This window comes from Adiantum capillus-veneris, chromosome 25 (assembly GCF_014529385.1).
Source record: "Adiantum capillus-veneris isolate H3 chromosome 25, ASM1452938v2, whole genome shotgun sequence".
Classification (NCBI taxonomy): Eukaryota; Viridiplantae; Streptophyta; class Polypodiopsida; order Polypodiales; family Pteridaceae; genus Adiantum; species Adiantum capillus-veneris.
Window position 1 is genome coordinate 93,744,512 of NC_140955.1, and position 18,364 is coordinate 93,762,875.

Genomic DNA, 18,364 nt, shown 5'->3' on the forward strand with positions numbered 1-18,364 from the left:
GTTCAACAACACGCGACAGTGCATGTGGAGGGGGAGGTTGTGGGTTCAAAGGGACAACGCGATGTAGGGAACCCTAAAATTTTTATTTACATTGGGGAAGATCAACGGCTGATTCATCTCCAGCGTCGATCCTTCTACTTTTGCCAGTGTCCGGGGGGGAGATGTTACCATTGTTTTCTAAAATGTAAATTGTACTCCAGCGTCGATCCTTCTACTTTTGCCAGTGTCCGGGGGGAGATGTTACCATTGTTTTCTAAAATGTAAATTGTATTTTTTTTTTGTTTTTTTTGCAAAACTCACACTCACCGAAGACAAATGTGAAATGCTAACGATGTGCAGACATGGGCGCGACTGAACGAGGTTGGGGCAGCGTCAGACAAGTACGCGGAGGTGGAAGAAGCAGGAGAAGGAGGAGGAGTCCTTGCTTTGGCGATGGAGCCAGAAGAGATTGCCGTCGTGCTAACCAGAGCCTCGGAACTGCACTCCAAACTCAGCGACGCCATCTCCTTTGCTGTCGAAGAATCTCCTTCTTCTTCTTCCCGCTTAACAGTCCTGCCAAATGGAGATGGTTCTTCAGAGCTCCGTAGCCTTGCTGCTATTCGTGATTCCCTGGAAGTCTTGGAAGAGCAACTCGAGTCTTTACAGGTTTTTCCTTGCTCTTTGATCCCCACATTGTTGTTTTTCTTTTCTTTTAGAGAGAGAGAGAGAGAGAGAGAGAGAGAGAGAGAGAGGTGCCGACCACACAAAGTCAGCCAGCTAGCCACAAGGCAGCCTTTAGAGTGGTTTGGCTGGCTGGAGGGAAATGGCTGGCAGTTTGCAAGTAAGCCAGCCAATCAAATGCCTTCCTCTTTGGGCTGGCCATGGATTTCCATTCCACCAACTTCACCTGTTGGTCAACTGCCTCATGTGCTTGTGCAAGGAGCTCACTAGCCATTCACATTTTGGACAATGTTCATGTTGGAACTTGGAGCCTGTGTTGTCTCCGTACGGTGGCATATAGCGTCGATAAGTCTGCGAGAAGCCAGGGCCGAGAAGTAGTTCCAAACCCCGATAAGCAGTGTATGGCTGTTTTATACCATGCATATGCAGTTTGACAAGTTTTTCAGGGGTGCTCTCAAGTTTAACTATACAAATGAACCTCATGTCTCATTTTGTAGACACGGTATATATGTTATGGTTGAAGGTTGATTATTGTTCACATTTTGTTGGGTATGTCTTTGTCTTATTGTCGTATTTGCTTCTCTTTTCTGCTTAATGTTATCAAAGTGCGAAGGGTAAAAACACATCGACATGTCTACATAGCTTGGAGACCCTTTCGGAGACGTGGTAGTTATTCTTCCTTTTGTTATTTTGGCTGTCCTCTCGTAGTAATTTTCAAGTATGAAGAGCTTGTGAATAATTGAACGTAAAGATTTATTGTGCCAGTGAAATTAAAACGTTTATTTTGGACGTGTCATCATATAGAAGAAGATGTCAAAGTGCAACGGAAGGGATGGTGACATGGAGTAGAGAGAGAGAGAGAGAGAGAGAGAGAGAGAGAGAGAGAGAGAGAGAGAGAGAGAGAGAGAGAGAGAGAGGTTATGAACAAGAGAGGCTCTACGTTCAAGCCTGTTTGCTATGCATTTGCTGCAGCCTCATTTCTTGCGTGTTGTAGCTGACCTAGGTGCATGTGTCGTTGCAGGTTAAAATTCACGTTCTTAATTTCATGTGTTACCTTATGCGTAACAAAATTAAGGGTGGCACGTTAATTTGCTGAGCGCAAGGTTATGTGTCCTTGTCTTAGAGACAAATTGCAACATGCCCTATGCACACGCAAACACCTTTTCAATAGGGGTAGGTTGGTCTTTTTTTTGTTGAGGAGTGTTGGAGATATGTCATCACCAGATGGTGGCATTCTAGGTTGCACAACATGGTTGTATGGTTAGAATGGCCCTGCATAGGCATTACTAAGCTAATCTTTTCCCATGTATTAGCTTTTCAGCCGAGGTATAATATTTCTACTGAGATGGCTAACCTACTAATTTTATATGCCATTGTCGTTATTTTGATGGTGTGGTAGGTTAATCAGAGCCCAAGTCAGTCTGAAACAGGGCGCCCTCCTATTTGTAGGTCTCTAGATGACTTTTATGAACATAGAGGTTAACTCAGGATGAGTGCTCAGTGCGTACTCAAGGCTCCTTTATGAGAGAGATGTACAATATACTAGAGAGAGAGATACTCTAAGTGATAGAGAAAGAAGACTTAACACCGGATGGGGTCCCAAACACCCCTCCAAGGGTCGCCCTGTCACGTGCGCACTACAATTGCGCCACGTGGACAAGCTTCTGATACATTCTAGCGTCGGTCTTAGCCTAGGACCTAGCTTGGCACCCTTGTGAGCCTCTAGCAAGACATGCATGACCAGGCATGTCATAGTTGCATACCCTCTCTTGCACAGTACAGTCATTCCAGCATATATGCACTTTAGTGCGTGTGAACCACCTCTAGCATGGCATTTAAGTACAAGTGACATTTAGGCTTTTTTAGGAAATCGTGGGCTTCAGAAGGATTGCTCGACCCAGCTTATAAGTCCTATATAGGCAGCCTATGGCAACGCTTGAGAAGGCAAAAGGCAGAAGAAGCACCACGGAAGCAGCACTGCAGGACCAAGTACTCGTAGAATCCAGATCAGTACTAGCGTTTTCTGCCCCTTCTCCCCATCGCCAACGTTTTCCATCATTCAGCCAACATTTTTAGACATCAGCATTTTTTGAAGCATCAACATCATCACTTCTAGCCATTGGTTTTCAGCCCTTGTCGCTAGCCAAGGTGCAGATCCATGCCACAAAACCATTAGCGTTTTTCAGTTTCAGCCCATCACCGCCACCGGCGATAGCGGATCAGCCCATAACCTTGTCGTCGTCGCAATACCAAGCATCTCTAGCAGCCCCATTAGCACCTCAGCAACACCGCAGTACCAAGCACCAAGTACCCGCTATACCCAACACTTAGCCTCTCAAGTACCAAGCATCGACCGTAGTACCCCTCAACATTGTTGCAATACCAAGTACCTCCAGCAAGTACCGGTTAGTACCTCAAGACTGCAGCATCTAAGTACCCGTCAAGCATCTCAACATTTATCATCATTGTATCAGCATTTGTGCGAGAAATAAAGAAAGTACTTGCTCTGTCAACAGAACAAGGGGGCCCTTGAGGGTGGTTTGGACCCGACATGCGGTGTCGTCTCTCTCGCGTCTCTCTCTTTGATCCAGTTTAGTTCAGTTCTTTTAAGTGAAGTAAAGTAACCTTGTGTTTATGCGAAGTACTAGATCCGAGCAAAATCCTTAAAGACTTCCGCTGCACCTGACACCCCCTCTCATCGCTAGAGAGGTATTTGCTTTAGATTGCACAAATGTTGATAGGATGATCCTAGATGCTGAGATGCTGATGGGATCTTTACTGATGCTCGGATCGGAGAGGGTGAGGTTGGAAATGCAAAACACTAGGGATGCTCTATGGGATCTGCAAACACGACGAGGCTAAGGCTGATCTGGTATGGCTGATGTCGAGGATGGGCTGAAAATTGAAAAATGTTGGTCTTGAGGATGGATATGAGGGCTGAAAACTGCAAAGATTGATCTGATTCAAAAAGGCTATGCTGATGGCTGATTTGGTGCTGAACTGTTGGCGCTGAAATTTGGGTGCAAAAACGTTGGTACAATTGATGGGAAAACGCCAATGGGCTGATGGTATTGCTACTAGGAAATGAATAGTGACCCAAGGGGTTACCTTTATACTGCAGGGAAGTTGGGTCGAGCAGTTGCCAGAGTGCCAGGTTACACCCCACGACTTCATTAATACTGGGCTAAAATATTAATCATTAATAAGTTTAGGAACCTATCAATAAGAGGTGCTTCATATACAAATACTTCCTATGCTTGGTGCTATGCTACTGTTTGGGAACACTTCCCAATGCCTACTCCTAACAGACAGTGGTTGTGCTCATGTGCAATTACAAGGTATGCAACTATTGTAGAGTGTGTGGACATGTAGGTCCTGCGGATAGGCTCACAAAAGTGCCAAAACACTTCCTAGGCTGTCCTTAACCCTAGAAGTAGGAGTTAGCTTGTGCACATGCACATAGGGTTAGATGTAACAAACTTGGACACTCTAAGTCAAGATTCTACCGCGACACAGCAGAGATTCACTTCAAACAGTTCACAGGTCACAAGTGATTCGACACAACGCGGCGGAGTTCCGTGCCTAGAGATATTGGCCCCAAAGACTGGCGCCCCTTTCGGTATTTCTTTTTGTATCAATCTGTGCTCAAAGTACGAGTGGGAGGGGTGGGTCTCCCTCTCAGACTGTGCGTCCAGATGCTCTACAGAGTGGGAGCCCTACCCACGTTTATAAAGGTTTACAAGGGATCTTAAAAGCAGAGCCCCAAAACCTCTCACTGAAAAGCCTTGCAAAAATAAAGCAGTTAATCTCACAAGCCTCTTGGGAATTAAAGCAAATAGTCCCAAAAGCTTCAAAACTGCCAAAAATCAACATTGCATAAAATATGCCCAGCTTTTGCGTAGAGTAAAGCTGTCCGTACAGATGCCGTGATTTGCGCCGCAAAATTCGGAATTCCGTTTAGCATGACATGTCAACACTCAGCGTGAAATCCGAGGATTTTGCCACGTCATTGTCCCTTTCACGGGCCTGCAAGAGAGTGTGTGTGTCACCATGCCACGTCACTAGTTTGTGATATACTCCCCTCTTGAAAGCATTGTAATCGCCCTCGATTACTCCTACAAAACAGACAGAAGCCATAAACTGTCTTAGCAGACACTTACTATTAGTACCGACGCACTAGGAACACACATCTAGCACATGTACCAATCGACAGTCACATCGTAGGACATCACTTGACAAATCACATTCAAAATTCATTCAGATATCAGACCATGATTAATCGGCAACGTATTTAGCAATCGCATCTAGATCCACTCGGGACCTCATAGATGCCCGATTAACTAATCCTTATTACAATCACGTCCATCGAGATCTTTCAGACCAAAATGTTGGAGTCATTTCATTTATCAGTTCCTGCACTTGCCACATAGACAAGTCAAGAACAAATCAGTATCATATTCGGGAATTCTAGTTCATAAAGTCATACAGTAGAATACTGTCAGCTCACAGTATCCCTGAAACTCAAAAGCGACATCAGTGACTTTAGTATCAAAAATCGGGTCAATCTGTTGACAAAGTAGTGGAGCGACTCTTGTGCATACCCGGTGTACCAAATTCCGCCCAGTTGAGTTCGGGGTTCTATTTTGGAATAGACTATGCTAAACCAAATGCTTCAAGGTAAACGTTCACAATCTGAGGAGTATCTGCCAGGTCCTCTTGCTCCATCCACTTCGCATCCAATGCGGGATAGTTCTTGAACTTAACCAAGAACCGCCTTATCATTTTACCTTTTACCTTTCTGTCTTTATGTGCCAAAATCTCTTATGGAACGAGTATCTCTTGGTTTTCCTCCACTTCGGGTTGCTCATGTGGCTCCCCATCATCGGGCACATCGCCTTTAAAAGGCTTCAGGAGACTCACATGAAAAGCATTGTGAATCCTCCAAGTATCGGGCAGCTTCAGTTGGAAGGAGACATCATTTATCTTTTCGGAAATCTGTAAAGGTCCGTAGCATCTCATGCTAAGCTTTGGAAAAAGCCGCTCCTTTCCCTTTTTCTTTCTCAGGCGTGCCTTCTCAAAGCGTAAGAGCACCCAATTGTTCTCCTTTCATTTCAAATCGCGATGATGTCGATCTGCTGCCTTTTTGTCTTTCTTGAGATTTCTGCAAAGCCTCCCGGACCTTGGCAAAAGCCGTGTCCAAGTCCCGCGTGTCCTCGTCGACTTCAAAAATCTTTATCTTTCGTGCTTAGGAAGGGTGGAACCTTAGTAGCACCTTCAATAATCTCAAAGGGTGCCTTCCCCGTCGAAGAGTGTATCGTGTTATTGTAGGCAAATTCCACCAAAGGTAAATACTTTTCCCATTGAGTCTTCTAATCCGAGATGAAAGACTTCAATAAATCTAGTAGCACTGAATTAGCTTGTGGGTGGAAAGATGAATACATATCAGTTAAGGACTGAGGGTCCATTGGGAAGATGGAAAAGAAAAAGGAGGGAAGACAAAAACCTAGGGGGGGTCATTTGTGGGGGGAGCCGGTTTGGGATTTCGAAACTCCTGGATGATAGCTTTACCACCTCGGTAGAGTGCCAATTTACCTTGTTTGCGGGCTTTATGTACCTTCTTGAGCTCTTCACTTTTGCATTTGAGTTGTAGAGGAGTGAGTTCTTCTGCGATCCAAAACTTGGTACCTTTGAGAAGACGTGTTTGTTGGAGAAGCTTGAGCCGACCTTCCCTACTTCCGAATTCCAGGATGGCATGCTCATGTGGTTTAGGCTTGTCAGGGCCTCTCGAGGTGATACAATCTACTACATTGTAGTCGAGCTTGAACGTCTTGAGAGTCTCGTTGAGGAAATTGATGCGCTCCGAGAAGTCGTTCTTGGTTGTTTCCCATGCTTGAGGTAGCCCGCCAATGCGGACCTTGAGGGTATTTTCTTCTTGAAGTCGTCGTTCTCGAAGCTCTATTGTCACACATGTTTTCATCTTTGCAAGTGTTGCCGAGTGTGTTTTGATGGCCTTGGCTTCAACTTCTTTCACTTTGTTGGTTGTAAGATTGGCCATGGACTCAAATCGTGCTTCAAGCTTGCTAAGGCGAGCTTTGAGATCGTGATTCTCTTCCATGACCCGATTGAGATCTGCTTGGAGGCGCTCGATTCGATCGGATTTGCTCGGTGCCACTAAGACGGCAACAAAGCTCGGTCATGTTTGCCCAATGTCTTCGGGGTTTTTTCGCTGGTCGTCATGCTTCCAAAGGAAAGCCTCTTTCCGTTGAGTGCTCACATAAAACCGTGAACTATGGGAACCCCTACTTATGTTAGGGTTTTTTGATGAAGCGTCAAAAGACTTACTCGGGTGTTGTGGGAATCCCTCTTAAGGTAGGGCTTTTTATTATGATGAGGTGTCAATTCGCTACCGAGTACAAGTACTTGGGCGGGCCGACAGCGGCCGCAGCGGCTACAGGAGTTGACGCAGGCTGACGGCGACGTTGATAGTGCAGGGCGGTAACTGTAGAAGCTAACGCGGGCCGACGACGAGGATTGTGAGAGTGTCGACAACAGGGCCGACTGCAAAAACTAATGCGAGCCGATGACGAGGACTGTGGGCGTTTTTGGCTTGAGCAAGGCAGGTTTGGAAGATAACGCCCCCCCCACAGGGCCGCTGTAACAGACTTGGACACTCCAAGTCAAGAATCAACCGCGATAGCACCAAATAACCACTTCAAAACAATTCACATATCACAATAGATTTGCACTGGCTCGGCGGAGTTCCGTGCCTAGAGATATTGGCCCCAAAGACTGGCGCCCCTTTCGGTATTTCTTTTTATATTAATGAGTTCAAAGTACAAGAGAGTGGGTCGGGATTCACTCTCAGACTCTGCGTCCAGATGCTCTGAGAAGTGAGGCCCTCACCACTAATTTTAAGGTTACAAGGGATGCCCAAAAGCAGAGCCCCAAAATGTTGAAAGCAAAAGCAAATTCTCTCTCTCTCTCAATGAGAGTTAAAATAAAGCAATTCAACTCTTTCTCTCATCCAAAATCCTTGCGTAGCAAAAAGCTAGGATTTGCGTCGCTCATTATTATTATTATTATTTTTTGTGGTTTTTTCGTCCCCGCGATTTTCGGAAATTAGGGTTTTTGGCAGAAATTAGGGTTTGCAGGAATTTTAGGGTTTTTGGCAGAAATTAGGGTTTCTGCTGTCCGCCACGTCATCGCTTTGTGACATACCCCCCTCTTGAAAGCATTGTAATCGACCGCGATTACGCGTGCAAAACTGACAAAAGCCATAAACCGTCTTAGCAGACACTGACTGTTAGTACCTATGTACTAGGAACACACATCTAGCACATGTACAAAATCGACAGTCACATCACAGGACATCACCAGACATCACAGGACATCACATGACATTCAACATTCATTCGGATCTTAAAGCATGATTTATCGGCAATGTAGCTAGCAATCACATCTAGGTCCAATCGGGACCTCATCGATGTCCGATTGACTAACCCCTATTGCAACCATGTCTATTCGAGATCAATCAAACCAAAATGCTGCAGTCATTTCGGCTATCAGTTCCTGCACTCAAAAGAAGTGAAGAACAAATCAGTATCATTATCAGGAATTCCATTTCATAAAGTCATCGAGCAGAATACTGTCAGCTATTAGTGTCCCTGAAGCTCAAAGAGACATTAGTGACTTTAGTATCAAAATCGAGGCATCTGTTGACAAAGGAGCGGAGTGACTCCCCTCTTGTGCATCCCACTGCACTTGATCTCCGGCCAAGCTGAATTCTGGGTTCCGTTTGGAGTAGACTATGCTAAACCAAAACATCGAGGTAAAGTTTCACAGTCCGAGGAGTATCTGCTAGGTCCTCCTCCTCCATCCACTTCGCATCAAATGCAGGAAAGTTCTTGAACTTAACCAAGAACCGCCTTCGGACTTTACCTTTCTTCGTATCGTTATGTGCCAAAATCTGTTCAGGAACAAGGATCTCCTCGTTTTCTTCCACTTTGGGTTGCTCATCAGGCTCCCCATCATCAGGCACATCACCCTTAACAGGTTTCAAGAGACTCACATGCAATGCATTGTGAATCCTCCAAGTATCTGGCAGTTTCAATGGGAAGGAGACATCATTTATCTTTTCAGTAATCTGGAAAGGTCCGTAGTATCGCATACTAAGCTTTGGAAAAAGCCTCTCCTTTCCCTTTTTCTTTCTTAGGCGTGCCTTCTTAAAAGTAAGAGCACCCAATCATCCTCCTTCAATTTCAAGTCGCGACAATGGCGATCCGCTGCCTTTTTCTGTCGTTCTTGAGAAACCTGCAAAGTCTTGTGAACCTTGGCAAAAGCCGTATCCAAATCTTGCGAATATTCATCCGCTTCAAATATCTGATCTTTCGTGCTCAGGAAGGATGGAACCTTCGCAGCACTTTCAACAATCTCACATGGCGTCTTCCCCGTCGAAGAGTGTATCGTGTTATTGTAGGCAAATTCCACCAAAGGTAAGTTCTTTTTCCATTGAGTCTTCTGATCCGAGATATAAGACTTCAATAAATCTAAAATCACTGAATTGGCAATCTCAAATTGCCCGTCAGTCTGCAAGTGGAACAATGACGAGAACTGCAACCGCGTGCCAATGTTCTCCCAAATTGCCTTCCAAAACAAACTCATAAATCTGGGGTCTCTGTTGTCGGAGAGAATCGTCTCAGACGTGCCATGTAATCGGAAAATCATCGTGATCATTCTGCGTTCTCGGGAGATCAAAAAATGAAATCCATTTCAATATTTTCCGAGGGGCGGGTGGGTATGGGTAAAGGCTTTAACAATCCCTGTGCCTTATGCTTGTCAAAATTGACCTTGTGGCATACTAAGCAACTGCGCACAAACTCTTCCACATCCTTCTTGAGTCTCGGCCAAAAGAAGTATCTCTCTACCCCTTTCATGGTGGTAGCAATGCCGCGGTGACTCGTAAAAGGTGGACAGTGGCATTCAGTCATAACCTTTTCCCTCAACGGTTGTGTAACGCACAACATAGTCTTTTTCATCAAGAAGCCTTCCCGAAGGGAGTATCGAGCTACTGTCTCCCCATCCCGTATCCGTGTGAAAAATATCTGCAAAATCTGTATCTGTGGCATACCGATCGACCATATCCTCGAAGCTCCTATGATGTATCGCGGAAATAGCCAGATCCAACGGCTTCCAAGACAAAGCATCTACCACCACATTCTTCTGTCCCTGCTCATGGACAATCTGGAAGTGAAACTGTGACAAGATGTTCGCCCACCGCATCTGCTTTTCCGAAAGCTGCTTCTGTGACAAGAAGTAGCGCAAACTCTGATGGTTTGTAAAGACAGTAAAATCCGCTCCGAGTAGGTAGTGCCGCCACTGAGTAAGAGCATGGATCACTGCCAAAAGTTTTTTCTCATATATCTGTGCTGTCATCTCCGGCCTAGAGAACAATCGGCTCTCGTAAGCGATGACATGGCCTTCTTGCATCAAGACCGCACCCAGACTACGACCATAAGCATCACAAAATACTTCAAATGACTTCTGCAAGTCCGGCAAAGTCAAATCTGGTCCTGTAGTCAATTTCTCTTTCAATGTCTGAAAGGCAGTCACCTCTGTGGATCCCCACGAGAAAGGTACTCCTTTCTGTGTCAAGATATGCAAAGGGGAAGCAACCTCTGCAAACTTTCGTATTAACCGCCTGTAGTACGAACACAGTCCCAAGAAGCTTCCAACTTCATGGACATTCTTCTAATCGGGCCAATCACGTATAGTCTCTCTATCTTGGCCGAATCCACTTGCACTCCTGTTGCTGAGACAAAGTGTCCCAAAAAGTGTATCTCTGAAGCAGATGATCTCTGTGTCCTGCCTCATTCTTAGAGAAAACAATGATATCATCAAAGAAAGTGCCAACAAATAGCGTGTACTCTCGAAAAATCTTGTCCATCATCCGGTTAAATGTCGCAGGAGCATTGGTTAAACCAAAGGGCATCACCAAAAAACTCAAATAACCCAAAAGTCGTCCGAAAAGCTGTCTTGTAGACGTCTTCCGGCGCAATTCGGATCTGATGATATCCACTCTTCAAGTCAATCCTGCTAAAGCACGAGGATCCCTGTAACCTGTTGAGTATATCATCGATCCTAGGAATCGGAAATCTGTTCTTGATGGTGATTTTGTTGAGAGCTCTATAATCAATGCACGTTCTCCAAGATCCGTCTTTCTTCAAATCCAACAACAGTGGAGAGCAGTACTGTGAAGTACCAGGCTGGACAAGACCCTTTCCCAAGAGGTCTTTCACCTGGTTCATAATCTTTTCAATCTGTACTCGGCTCACACGGTAAGGTGGCCGGTTCGGTGACGTGCTTCCAGGTATCAGGTCAACGGTCCGATCTTCAAGCCCTCTGAAAAGCAATCGGCATGAGCGTGGAGAAAAATCTTGGCGTTCTTTTGTTCAGGTTAAAACATACTCAACCTTTATCCATCGTTCAGTTCTCTCCCAAAAGAATGAGTAAAGAAACTGAAGTTCATCAAGTACAATCTCTGAGCCCTTCATTTGTCAAAGTTGCTTTCTTGGCCCGATAGTCAACCATGGCGTAATTCTTGTGGTACCAAGGGATCCTGAGTAGAATGTCACTCGCGTGCCCTAAACACCCCTGTCATTGCAAACGAAGTTTGCCAATGCTCGGTGTAATGGCAACATCCCATGTGGGTGCCAGTCGAACTACCTCCGCCTGTGGCGTCAGTCTGTTGGGCGTAATTCCAAATTGAGCCGCCAATTCCAAGTGAAAAGAAGTTGGCCTTGGCTCCTTCAAAAAAGCTTCTTGATCCTTCACTTTGCCCCAAAAGCGGCAAAGTTGTACTTTCATACATTAGATTCGGTGCAGGTCCCACGCCATGTGGTACCAGTTCTGCTTTTCTATCTGCCTTTTCTGCCACGTTCCTCAGCTGCTCTCGAACTCTTAGGCTTGTCGTCGTCTTTATCATTTTGTTCTTTCTGTACCTTTTTAGGGCACTTCGCGGAGATATGTCCATGTTCCCCGCATCCAAAGCACTTCCCCTCTCTAATGAAGCGAGCTCTCTCCTCAGGAGTAAGCTTGGGTCGTGCATCCTTTTTCTCTGGGTTGCTCTTTTTCTTTCTACTTTCATTCCCAGAAGTCTGTTCGGCTCGTCGTGTCATGGCCTCATCTGTGGGGTAGGTCAGACTGCCAGAGTGAATGGCAAAGCCCCGCTTCGCATGACTCATCAACTCCGGAATAGAAGCTGACTTCTGTTCCAAGCAGTGATCTCGGATCTCTGTAGGTAGACCCAAGGTAAACCGCTCAATCTGTTCTTTGAACGAGATCTTCTTGAATGAAGAGGCGGGTAGAAAAGAGCTCCAGAATCTTTCACAATAAGCATCGATTGTATCTTTCTTGGTCATCCGAAGATGGCTCCAAGCAGCTCGTATATCTCGTTCATATTCTTGCGTCAACCAAGAAGAAATAAAAAGCTTCTTAAATTTCAGCCATTTAATTGGCGCAGTCTTGTTTAAAAGAAGCGTGGACCACCAAGTACGAGCATTCCCCTTAAAGTAAGAGGCAGCTCTCCGAATCTTGGAGTGCTCTGAATAGCGTCCTCCCACGAAAGCGATGTCAAACTGCTGTATAAAAGACAAAGCCTTCGAAGCACCTGAGTATCCTGAAAAAGTATCAAACTTGATCGAGTGGCCACCTTCCTTAAACTCTCGGACTTTCTTGCTTTTATCTTTGAGGAAGTCATACTGGTTGGCTTTGTAAAAATTCTTCTTGTTCGCATAAAAGTTTCCGTCATCGGAATCTGAGCTGTCTGTAGACGAGTCCTAAGTAGAACTGTCAGTCTTTGGGCGAGACGTAGCCTTCTTTGCCTTTTTCTTGCCCTTTTCGAAGCTTTGTTTCTTGCTTCGCTTTTTACCTTTTCTGTCTTTTTCGCTCGAATCTGAAGAGCTAGAAGAACTGTCAGATGAAGAAGAAGAAGAAGAAGAAGAAGAAGAACTGGGTACTCCTTCAAATTGAACACGCTTCTTCCGTTTCTTTGCCTTGTCAAAAGTCGACTGACGACCCAAGTAACCTGGAAAGTCAGTGCTTTTCTTCTGCTTTTTGCCGTGCTTTTTGGCTTTCTTCTGTGCGTCAAAAAGCTGAGCAATCCGTGCATCAATCACCTCTTCTAGTTCCTTCTCTGAATATTGTTTGGGATCAGAAGGTTTCTTGAAAGCAGATTTCGGGGGTGGTGTAGTGGTTTCTGCCACTATGCATGCACTTCCTGAAAAGAAGTCTCGCTCATATATTTTGCCAATTTCGGATCCTTCGCAAAACTGAGCATCATCTTTGTTGCATCGCCGATCAATTGACGACGTTCCATCTCTTGTCTCTCCGCCTGAGTAGGCCGAGGCGGGCCATACTCTCTGCCTGAATCTTCGTTGTGATCCCAGCCCGCATCTCCAGATGCAGAGGGAGTCGACTGATCCTTGCGTGAAGCCATAGGTGCCGCGGAAAAAAAATTGGGGATCGGATTTTCCGTAGAAGAGAAATCTGCCGTGCTCTGATACCACTGTAACAGACTTGGACACTCCCAAGTAAAGAATCAACCGCGACAGCACCAAATAACCACTTCAAAACAATTCACAGTTCACAATAGATTTGCACTGGCCCGGCGGAGTTCCGTGCCTAGAGATATTGGCCCCAAAGACTGGCGCCCCTTTTGGTATTTCTTTTTATATTAATCAGTTCAAAGTACAAGAGAGTGGGTCGGGATTCACTCTCAGACTCTGCATCCAGATGCTCTGAGAAGTGAGGCCCTCACCACTAATTTAAAGGTTACAAGCGATGCCCAAAAGTAGAGCCCCAAAATCTTGAAAGCAAAAGCAAATTCTCTCTCTCTCTCAATGAGAGTTAAAATAAAGCAATTCAACTCTTTCTCTCATCCAAAATCCTTGCGTAGCAAAAAGCTAGGATTTGCATCGCTCATCATTATAAATTTTTTTATTTTTGGTTTGTTCGCCCCGCGATTTCCGGAAATTAGGGTTTTTGGTAGAAATTAGGGTTTGCAGGAATTTTAGGGTTTTTGGCAGAAATTAGGGTTTCTGCTGTCCGCCACGTCATCACTTTGTGACAACCGCCCTTAGGGTTAGAGAGAGAGAGAGAGAGAGAGAGAGAGAGAGAGAGAGAGAGAGAGAGAGAGAGAGAGAGAGAGAGAGAGAGAGAGAGAGAGAGAGAGAGAGAGAGAGAGAGAGAGAGAGAACTGGATCTCTGCTCTCCTAGGCCGGTACAAGAGGATAGTGCTATGCGTCCTTTGTACTTGTGCTAAAGAGAACATACCCACAACTTAACTGTGCAATCAATATCCAATACACAACATAACTCCAATACTCAAAGGGAGAGTGAAGGAACCGGCCTGGGAAACAAGCCAGAACTCTGGGGCTGATTTGTAACATGCCAGAAAGCTGGGCAAAAGATTGCAAGGGAAGGACCTGCTATACTAGCCAGCCGTGGCCAAATCTGTACCCGAAAAAGGCTACCACCACGGTTGGAGCTCTCCACCGGGAGGTATGGAAGAAGCATCCAAATGTTACTGATTACTGGAGTAGGAACTAGAGGTCCCCATCAACTGTCAATAGTACCTGCAAACTCGTCATCCAAAGGATCTCGACAAATCTGTTGTTGAACATCAAGAAAACCGCCCACAAAAGGTTGCAAACCTTTACCAAAATTGGTTGACTAGCTCACAAGAGGGCAAAGAAGTGACCAATTCTATAGGACCACACTACCACCGGGGAAAGAGAGATCATGGAGAAAGGAAGGGTCCACAATGCACACTCCAACAAAACCTCCTTAAACTGTTGTCATTGTTGGCTAAGGGTCTGGCACCACATGCTCCACCTCTAAACCTCATCCAAGGAAGTTGGATGATCAAAACAAGAAGTGGTTCTGGAGATAGAAGTATCCCCCTCTGCATGTCAAAGCCAACTCTAACACATGCACTGTAAAATGTACGTGAACTACCAGATAAACAAGAGTTGCCTGAAGCCGGAATTGAAACTTCCATCCTTAGATGGACAGTGGAAAATCATAGAACATCCTCTGCTTCAAGGAGGGTAGGGATCCCCCTCTATGATCTATAATCCACAATCTGGTACAAAAGTGCAACCAAATTATCAACCTGCTACCCATTAGATAGGTAGCTCCGTCGACAATTCCAAGAAAGGCATGCATTTGCAAAAGGCACAACAAATCTACCAATCCATCTCCTCGAAGAAAACACAGCCGTAGAAGACTCCTCCAGAAGTGATGAAAATTCTGTCCAAACACTTCTCTTTGAAGAAGCTGGAAATGAATAGCTTTCCCTCTGGATCCAACAACCGATGTCGTGCGGCTCCGCTTCCATGATGAGAAAAAGAACGAAAGGATGCAAGTTAAGCTTCTTTGAAAGTCTATGTGTTTATTGAATAGTGATTGGGGCTTGATAACAAGCTAGCTGTATGCTAAGTGTATGCCAGATGCGGCTCTAAAGGGCCAAAAGTTGTTCTAATGATGCTAAAAGTGGAGCTGTCAAAATCGGAAGTTTATGATCTAAGAACTGCAATGCTCAAAGTGCTCTATAGGTCTATCTTTACGGCTCGTCAATTGGAGTTACGGGTGAGGAAGTTATGACCAGGGTGGAACCATACGTGTTGTACAGTACGTTGAAGTACGTACTGTACGTCTGTACGTATGGGTAAATTTTTTATGTACGCAAAAATACGTGGCATTGGTAAATAAGGATAGAAACCACCCCAGAAATAATTGTTAGTTTCAGAGACGAAGCTACAGAATTTGTCAATTGGATGTTTCATAACTTTGAATACGTCTAAACTCCTCTAGAAGTGATGAAAATTCTGTCCAAACACTTCTCTTTGAAGAAGCTGGAAAAAAATAGCTTTCCCTCTGGATCCAACAACCGATGTCGTGCGGCTCCGCTTCCATGATGAGAAAAAGAACGAAAGGATGCAAGTTAAGCTTCTTTGAAAGTCTGTGTTTATTGAATAGTGATTGGGGCTTGATAACAAGCTAGCTGTATGCTAAGTGTATGCCAGATGCGGCTCTAAAGGGCCAAAAGTTGTTCTAATGATGCTAAAAGTGGAGCTGTCAAAATCGGAAGTTTATGATCTAAGAACTGCAATGCTCAAAGTGCTCTATAGGTCTATCTTTATGGCTCGTCAATTGGAGTTACGGGTGAGGAAGTTATGACCAAGGTGGAACCATACGTGTTGTACAGTACGTTGAAGTACGTACTGTACGTCTGTATGTATGGGTAAATTTTTTATGTACGCAAAAATACGTGGCATTGGTAAATAAGGATAGAAACCACCCCAGAAATAATTGTTAGTTTCAGAGACGAAGCTACAGAATTTGTCAATTGGATGTTTCATAACTTTGAATACGTCTAAACTCCTCCAGAAGTGATGAAAATTTTGTCCAAACACTTCTCTTTGAAGAAGCTGGAAATGAATAGCTTTCCCTCTGGATCCAACAACCGATGTCGTGCGGCTCCGCTTCCATGATGAGAAAAAGAACGAAAGGATGCAAGTTAAGCTTCTTTGAAAGTCTATGTGTTTATTGAATAGTGATTGGGGCTTGATAACAAGCTAGCTGTATGCTAAGTGTATGCCAGATGCGGCTTTAAAGGGCCAAAAGTTGTTCTAATGATGCTAAAAGTGGAGCTGTCAAAATCGGAAGTTTATGATCTAAGAACTGCAATGCTCAAAGTGCTCTATAGGTCTATCTTTACGGCTCGTCAATTGGAGTTACGGGTGAGGAAGTTATGACCAAGGTGGAACCATACGTGTTGTACAGTATGTTGAAGTACGTACTGTACGTCTGTACGTATGGGTAAATTTTTTATGTACGCAAAAATACGTGGCATTGGTAAATAAGGATAGAAACCACCCCAGAAATAATTGTTAGTTTCAGAGACGAAGCTACAGAATTTGTCAATTGGATGTTTCATAACTTTGAATATGTCTAAACTCTATACACAACAGCTAGAGACTCATGAATCACATACCTGACATGTGTTATGGGCCAAAGACCACTGAACTTTTACCTATGTACCTTAAATAATAAACAGGCACAAAAACCACGCTTTTTGTTTGCGTGATTTACCTGAGTATTGAGCAAAAATCACGCAAACAAAAAGCGTGTGTGTAAGAGAGAGACAGAGGGAAACACAAGAGGGAAGCTCCAACAAGTGTGGAGTAGAGAGAAACACACGAGAGGGAGCTTCAACAAATGTGGAGTAGAGAGAAACACACACGAGAGAGGCACATACCTTCACTCTGTAGCAACTCTGCACAGGCTTTGTACAGTATACGTTATGTACGATACGTATGTACGGTACAGATTCGTATGTACGTATTTGTAAGGTGTAGCGGAAGTGTGTTTGAACTTTGCTCAAGATGAGTGCTCCGAACTGTGCTCAAGGGTTCCTTTTACTTATGGAAGGGAGAGCCTTCCGTTCCTTTAGTGAGAGAGTGCAATGGACACAAACATGGTGAATGGACATTGTGAATGAAGGTGCATGAGACTGAGAGATAGAGAGAGAAGAGAATACGACACCAGAAAAGTTGTCAAACCCTCCTCCGAAGGCCCCACTCTCTATGGCGAGAGCGGTCTACTATTGATTGCACAAATCTCTACAATGCTTGGACTTGCCGACGATGTTGACGACGACGAGAGGGGCTGAAATCTGAAAACGCTAAGGGCTGAAATCTGCAAATCTTTTATCTGCTGAATTCTGACTCTATGTCGATGACGATGTTGATGACAACAATGCGACGACGACGCGCTGAAAACGCAGATGCTGAAATCTGTGTTTTCCGGGCTGAAACTGTAAACTTCGCGGGATTTGACCGTGCAGCGAGGATCTTCTGCGGGAAGTGAGATCTGTGAGGTTCGGGACTTCTTCTGCGATGTTTGCTGAAAACTGAAAACGCTGATGCTTCTTGGTGTTTCGTTGCTGTGAATCTGTAAAATGCTATGCTGATGCAAAAACGCGAGGGCTGAAAATGGTCCTGCTGTTGCTGCCGAGTGTCCTGCAAGTGTAAAACGCTAGGCTTCTTGATTTGTCTTGCTGCTACCGAGGCTGATCTGTTGTGCAACAAATGCCAGGCTGCGTGTGGATGAAAACGCTAGGTCCTTGCAGATGCAAAAACGCTAGCTTTGCTGATGTGGGGTGTCTTGCTGAAAAGGTGCCTGTTGAACACACTAGTTCCTGCTGCCTCTTCTGCCAGAAAGTGCTAGCTTTTGGTTTGCTTATATATTATCTTAGCAAAATTGCCCTACCTAGTTTCCAACAAAAGTCGCTTAAAAATAATAAGTGAAAAATGTCAAAAATAGGGAAAATAGGTTTAATGCTCTGGAAAATTCCCATGATGGATTCTGATGGATTATGATGAGAATGCTTATGATCATGCTGTGTGCAACCAGAGGATATGCATCTACTCTTAAGTGTTTGGACATGCACGGTCTGCGAACAGACTCACAAAAGTGCCAGATCACTTCCTATTCTAGACTGACTTGACTGAATTGAACCTTGGTCATGCTGTAGCTTGTCCACGGACACATAGGGTTGGATGTGTCACGTGACAGTATTGGTCCAACCTTGGTTATGACAGTTTGAAGTTGAGTGGATTGCAGATCTGTGCCGGATTGGACA

The 18,364-nt window shown here is 44.7% G+C and overlaps 1 protein-coding gene across 1 annotated transcript in view; it reads left to right on the forward strand.

Annotated features, from left to right (window-relative positions):
• Nucleotides 1-310: 310 nt before the first annotated feature.
• LOC147425306 (plastid division protein PDV2-like) overlaps nucleotides 311-18,364 on the forward strand; it is a 29,299-nt gene continuing 11,245 nt past the window's right edge. Inside the window, exon 1 of the mRNA XM_086500705.1 lies at nucleotides 311-645. Coding sequence (XP_086356831.1) covers nucleotides 433-645 — 213 coding nt within the window. The 5' untranslated portion in view covers nucleotides 311-432. The remainder of the gene's footprint in view (nucleotides 646-18,364) is intronic.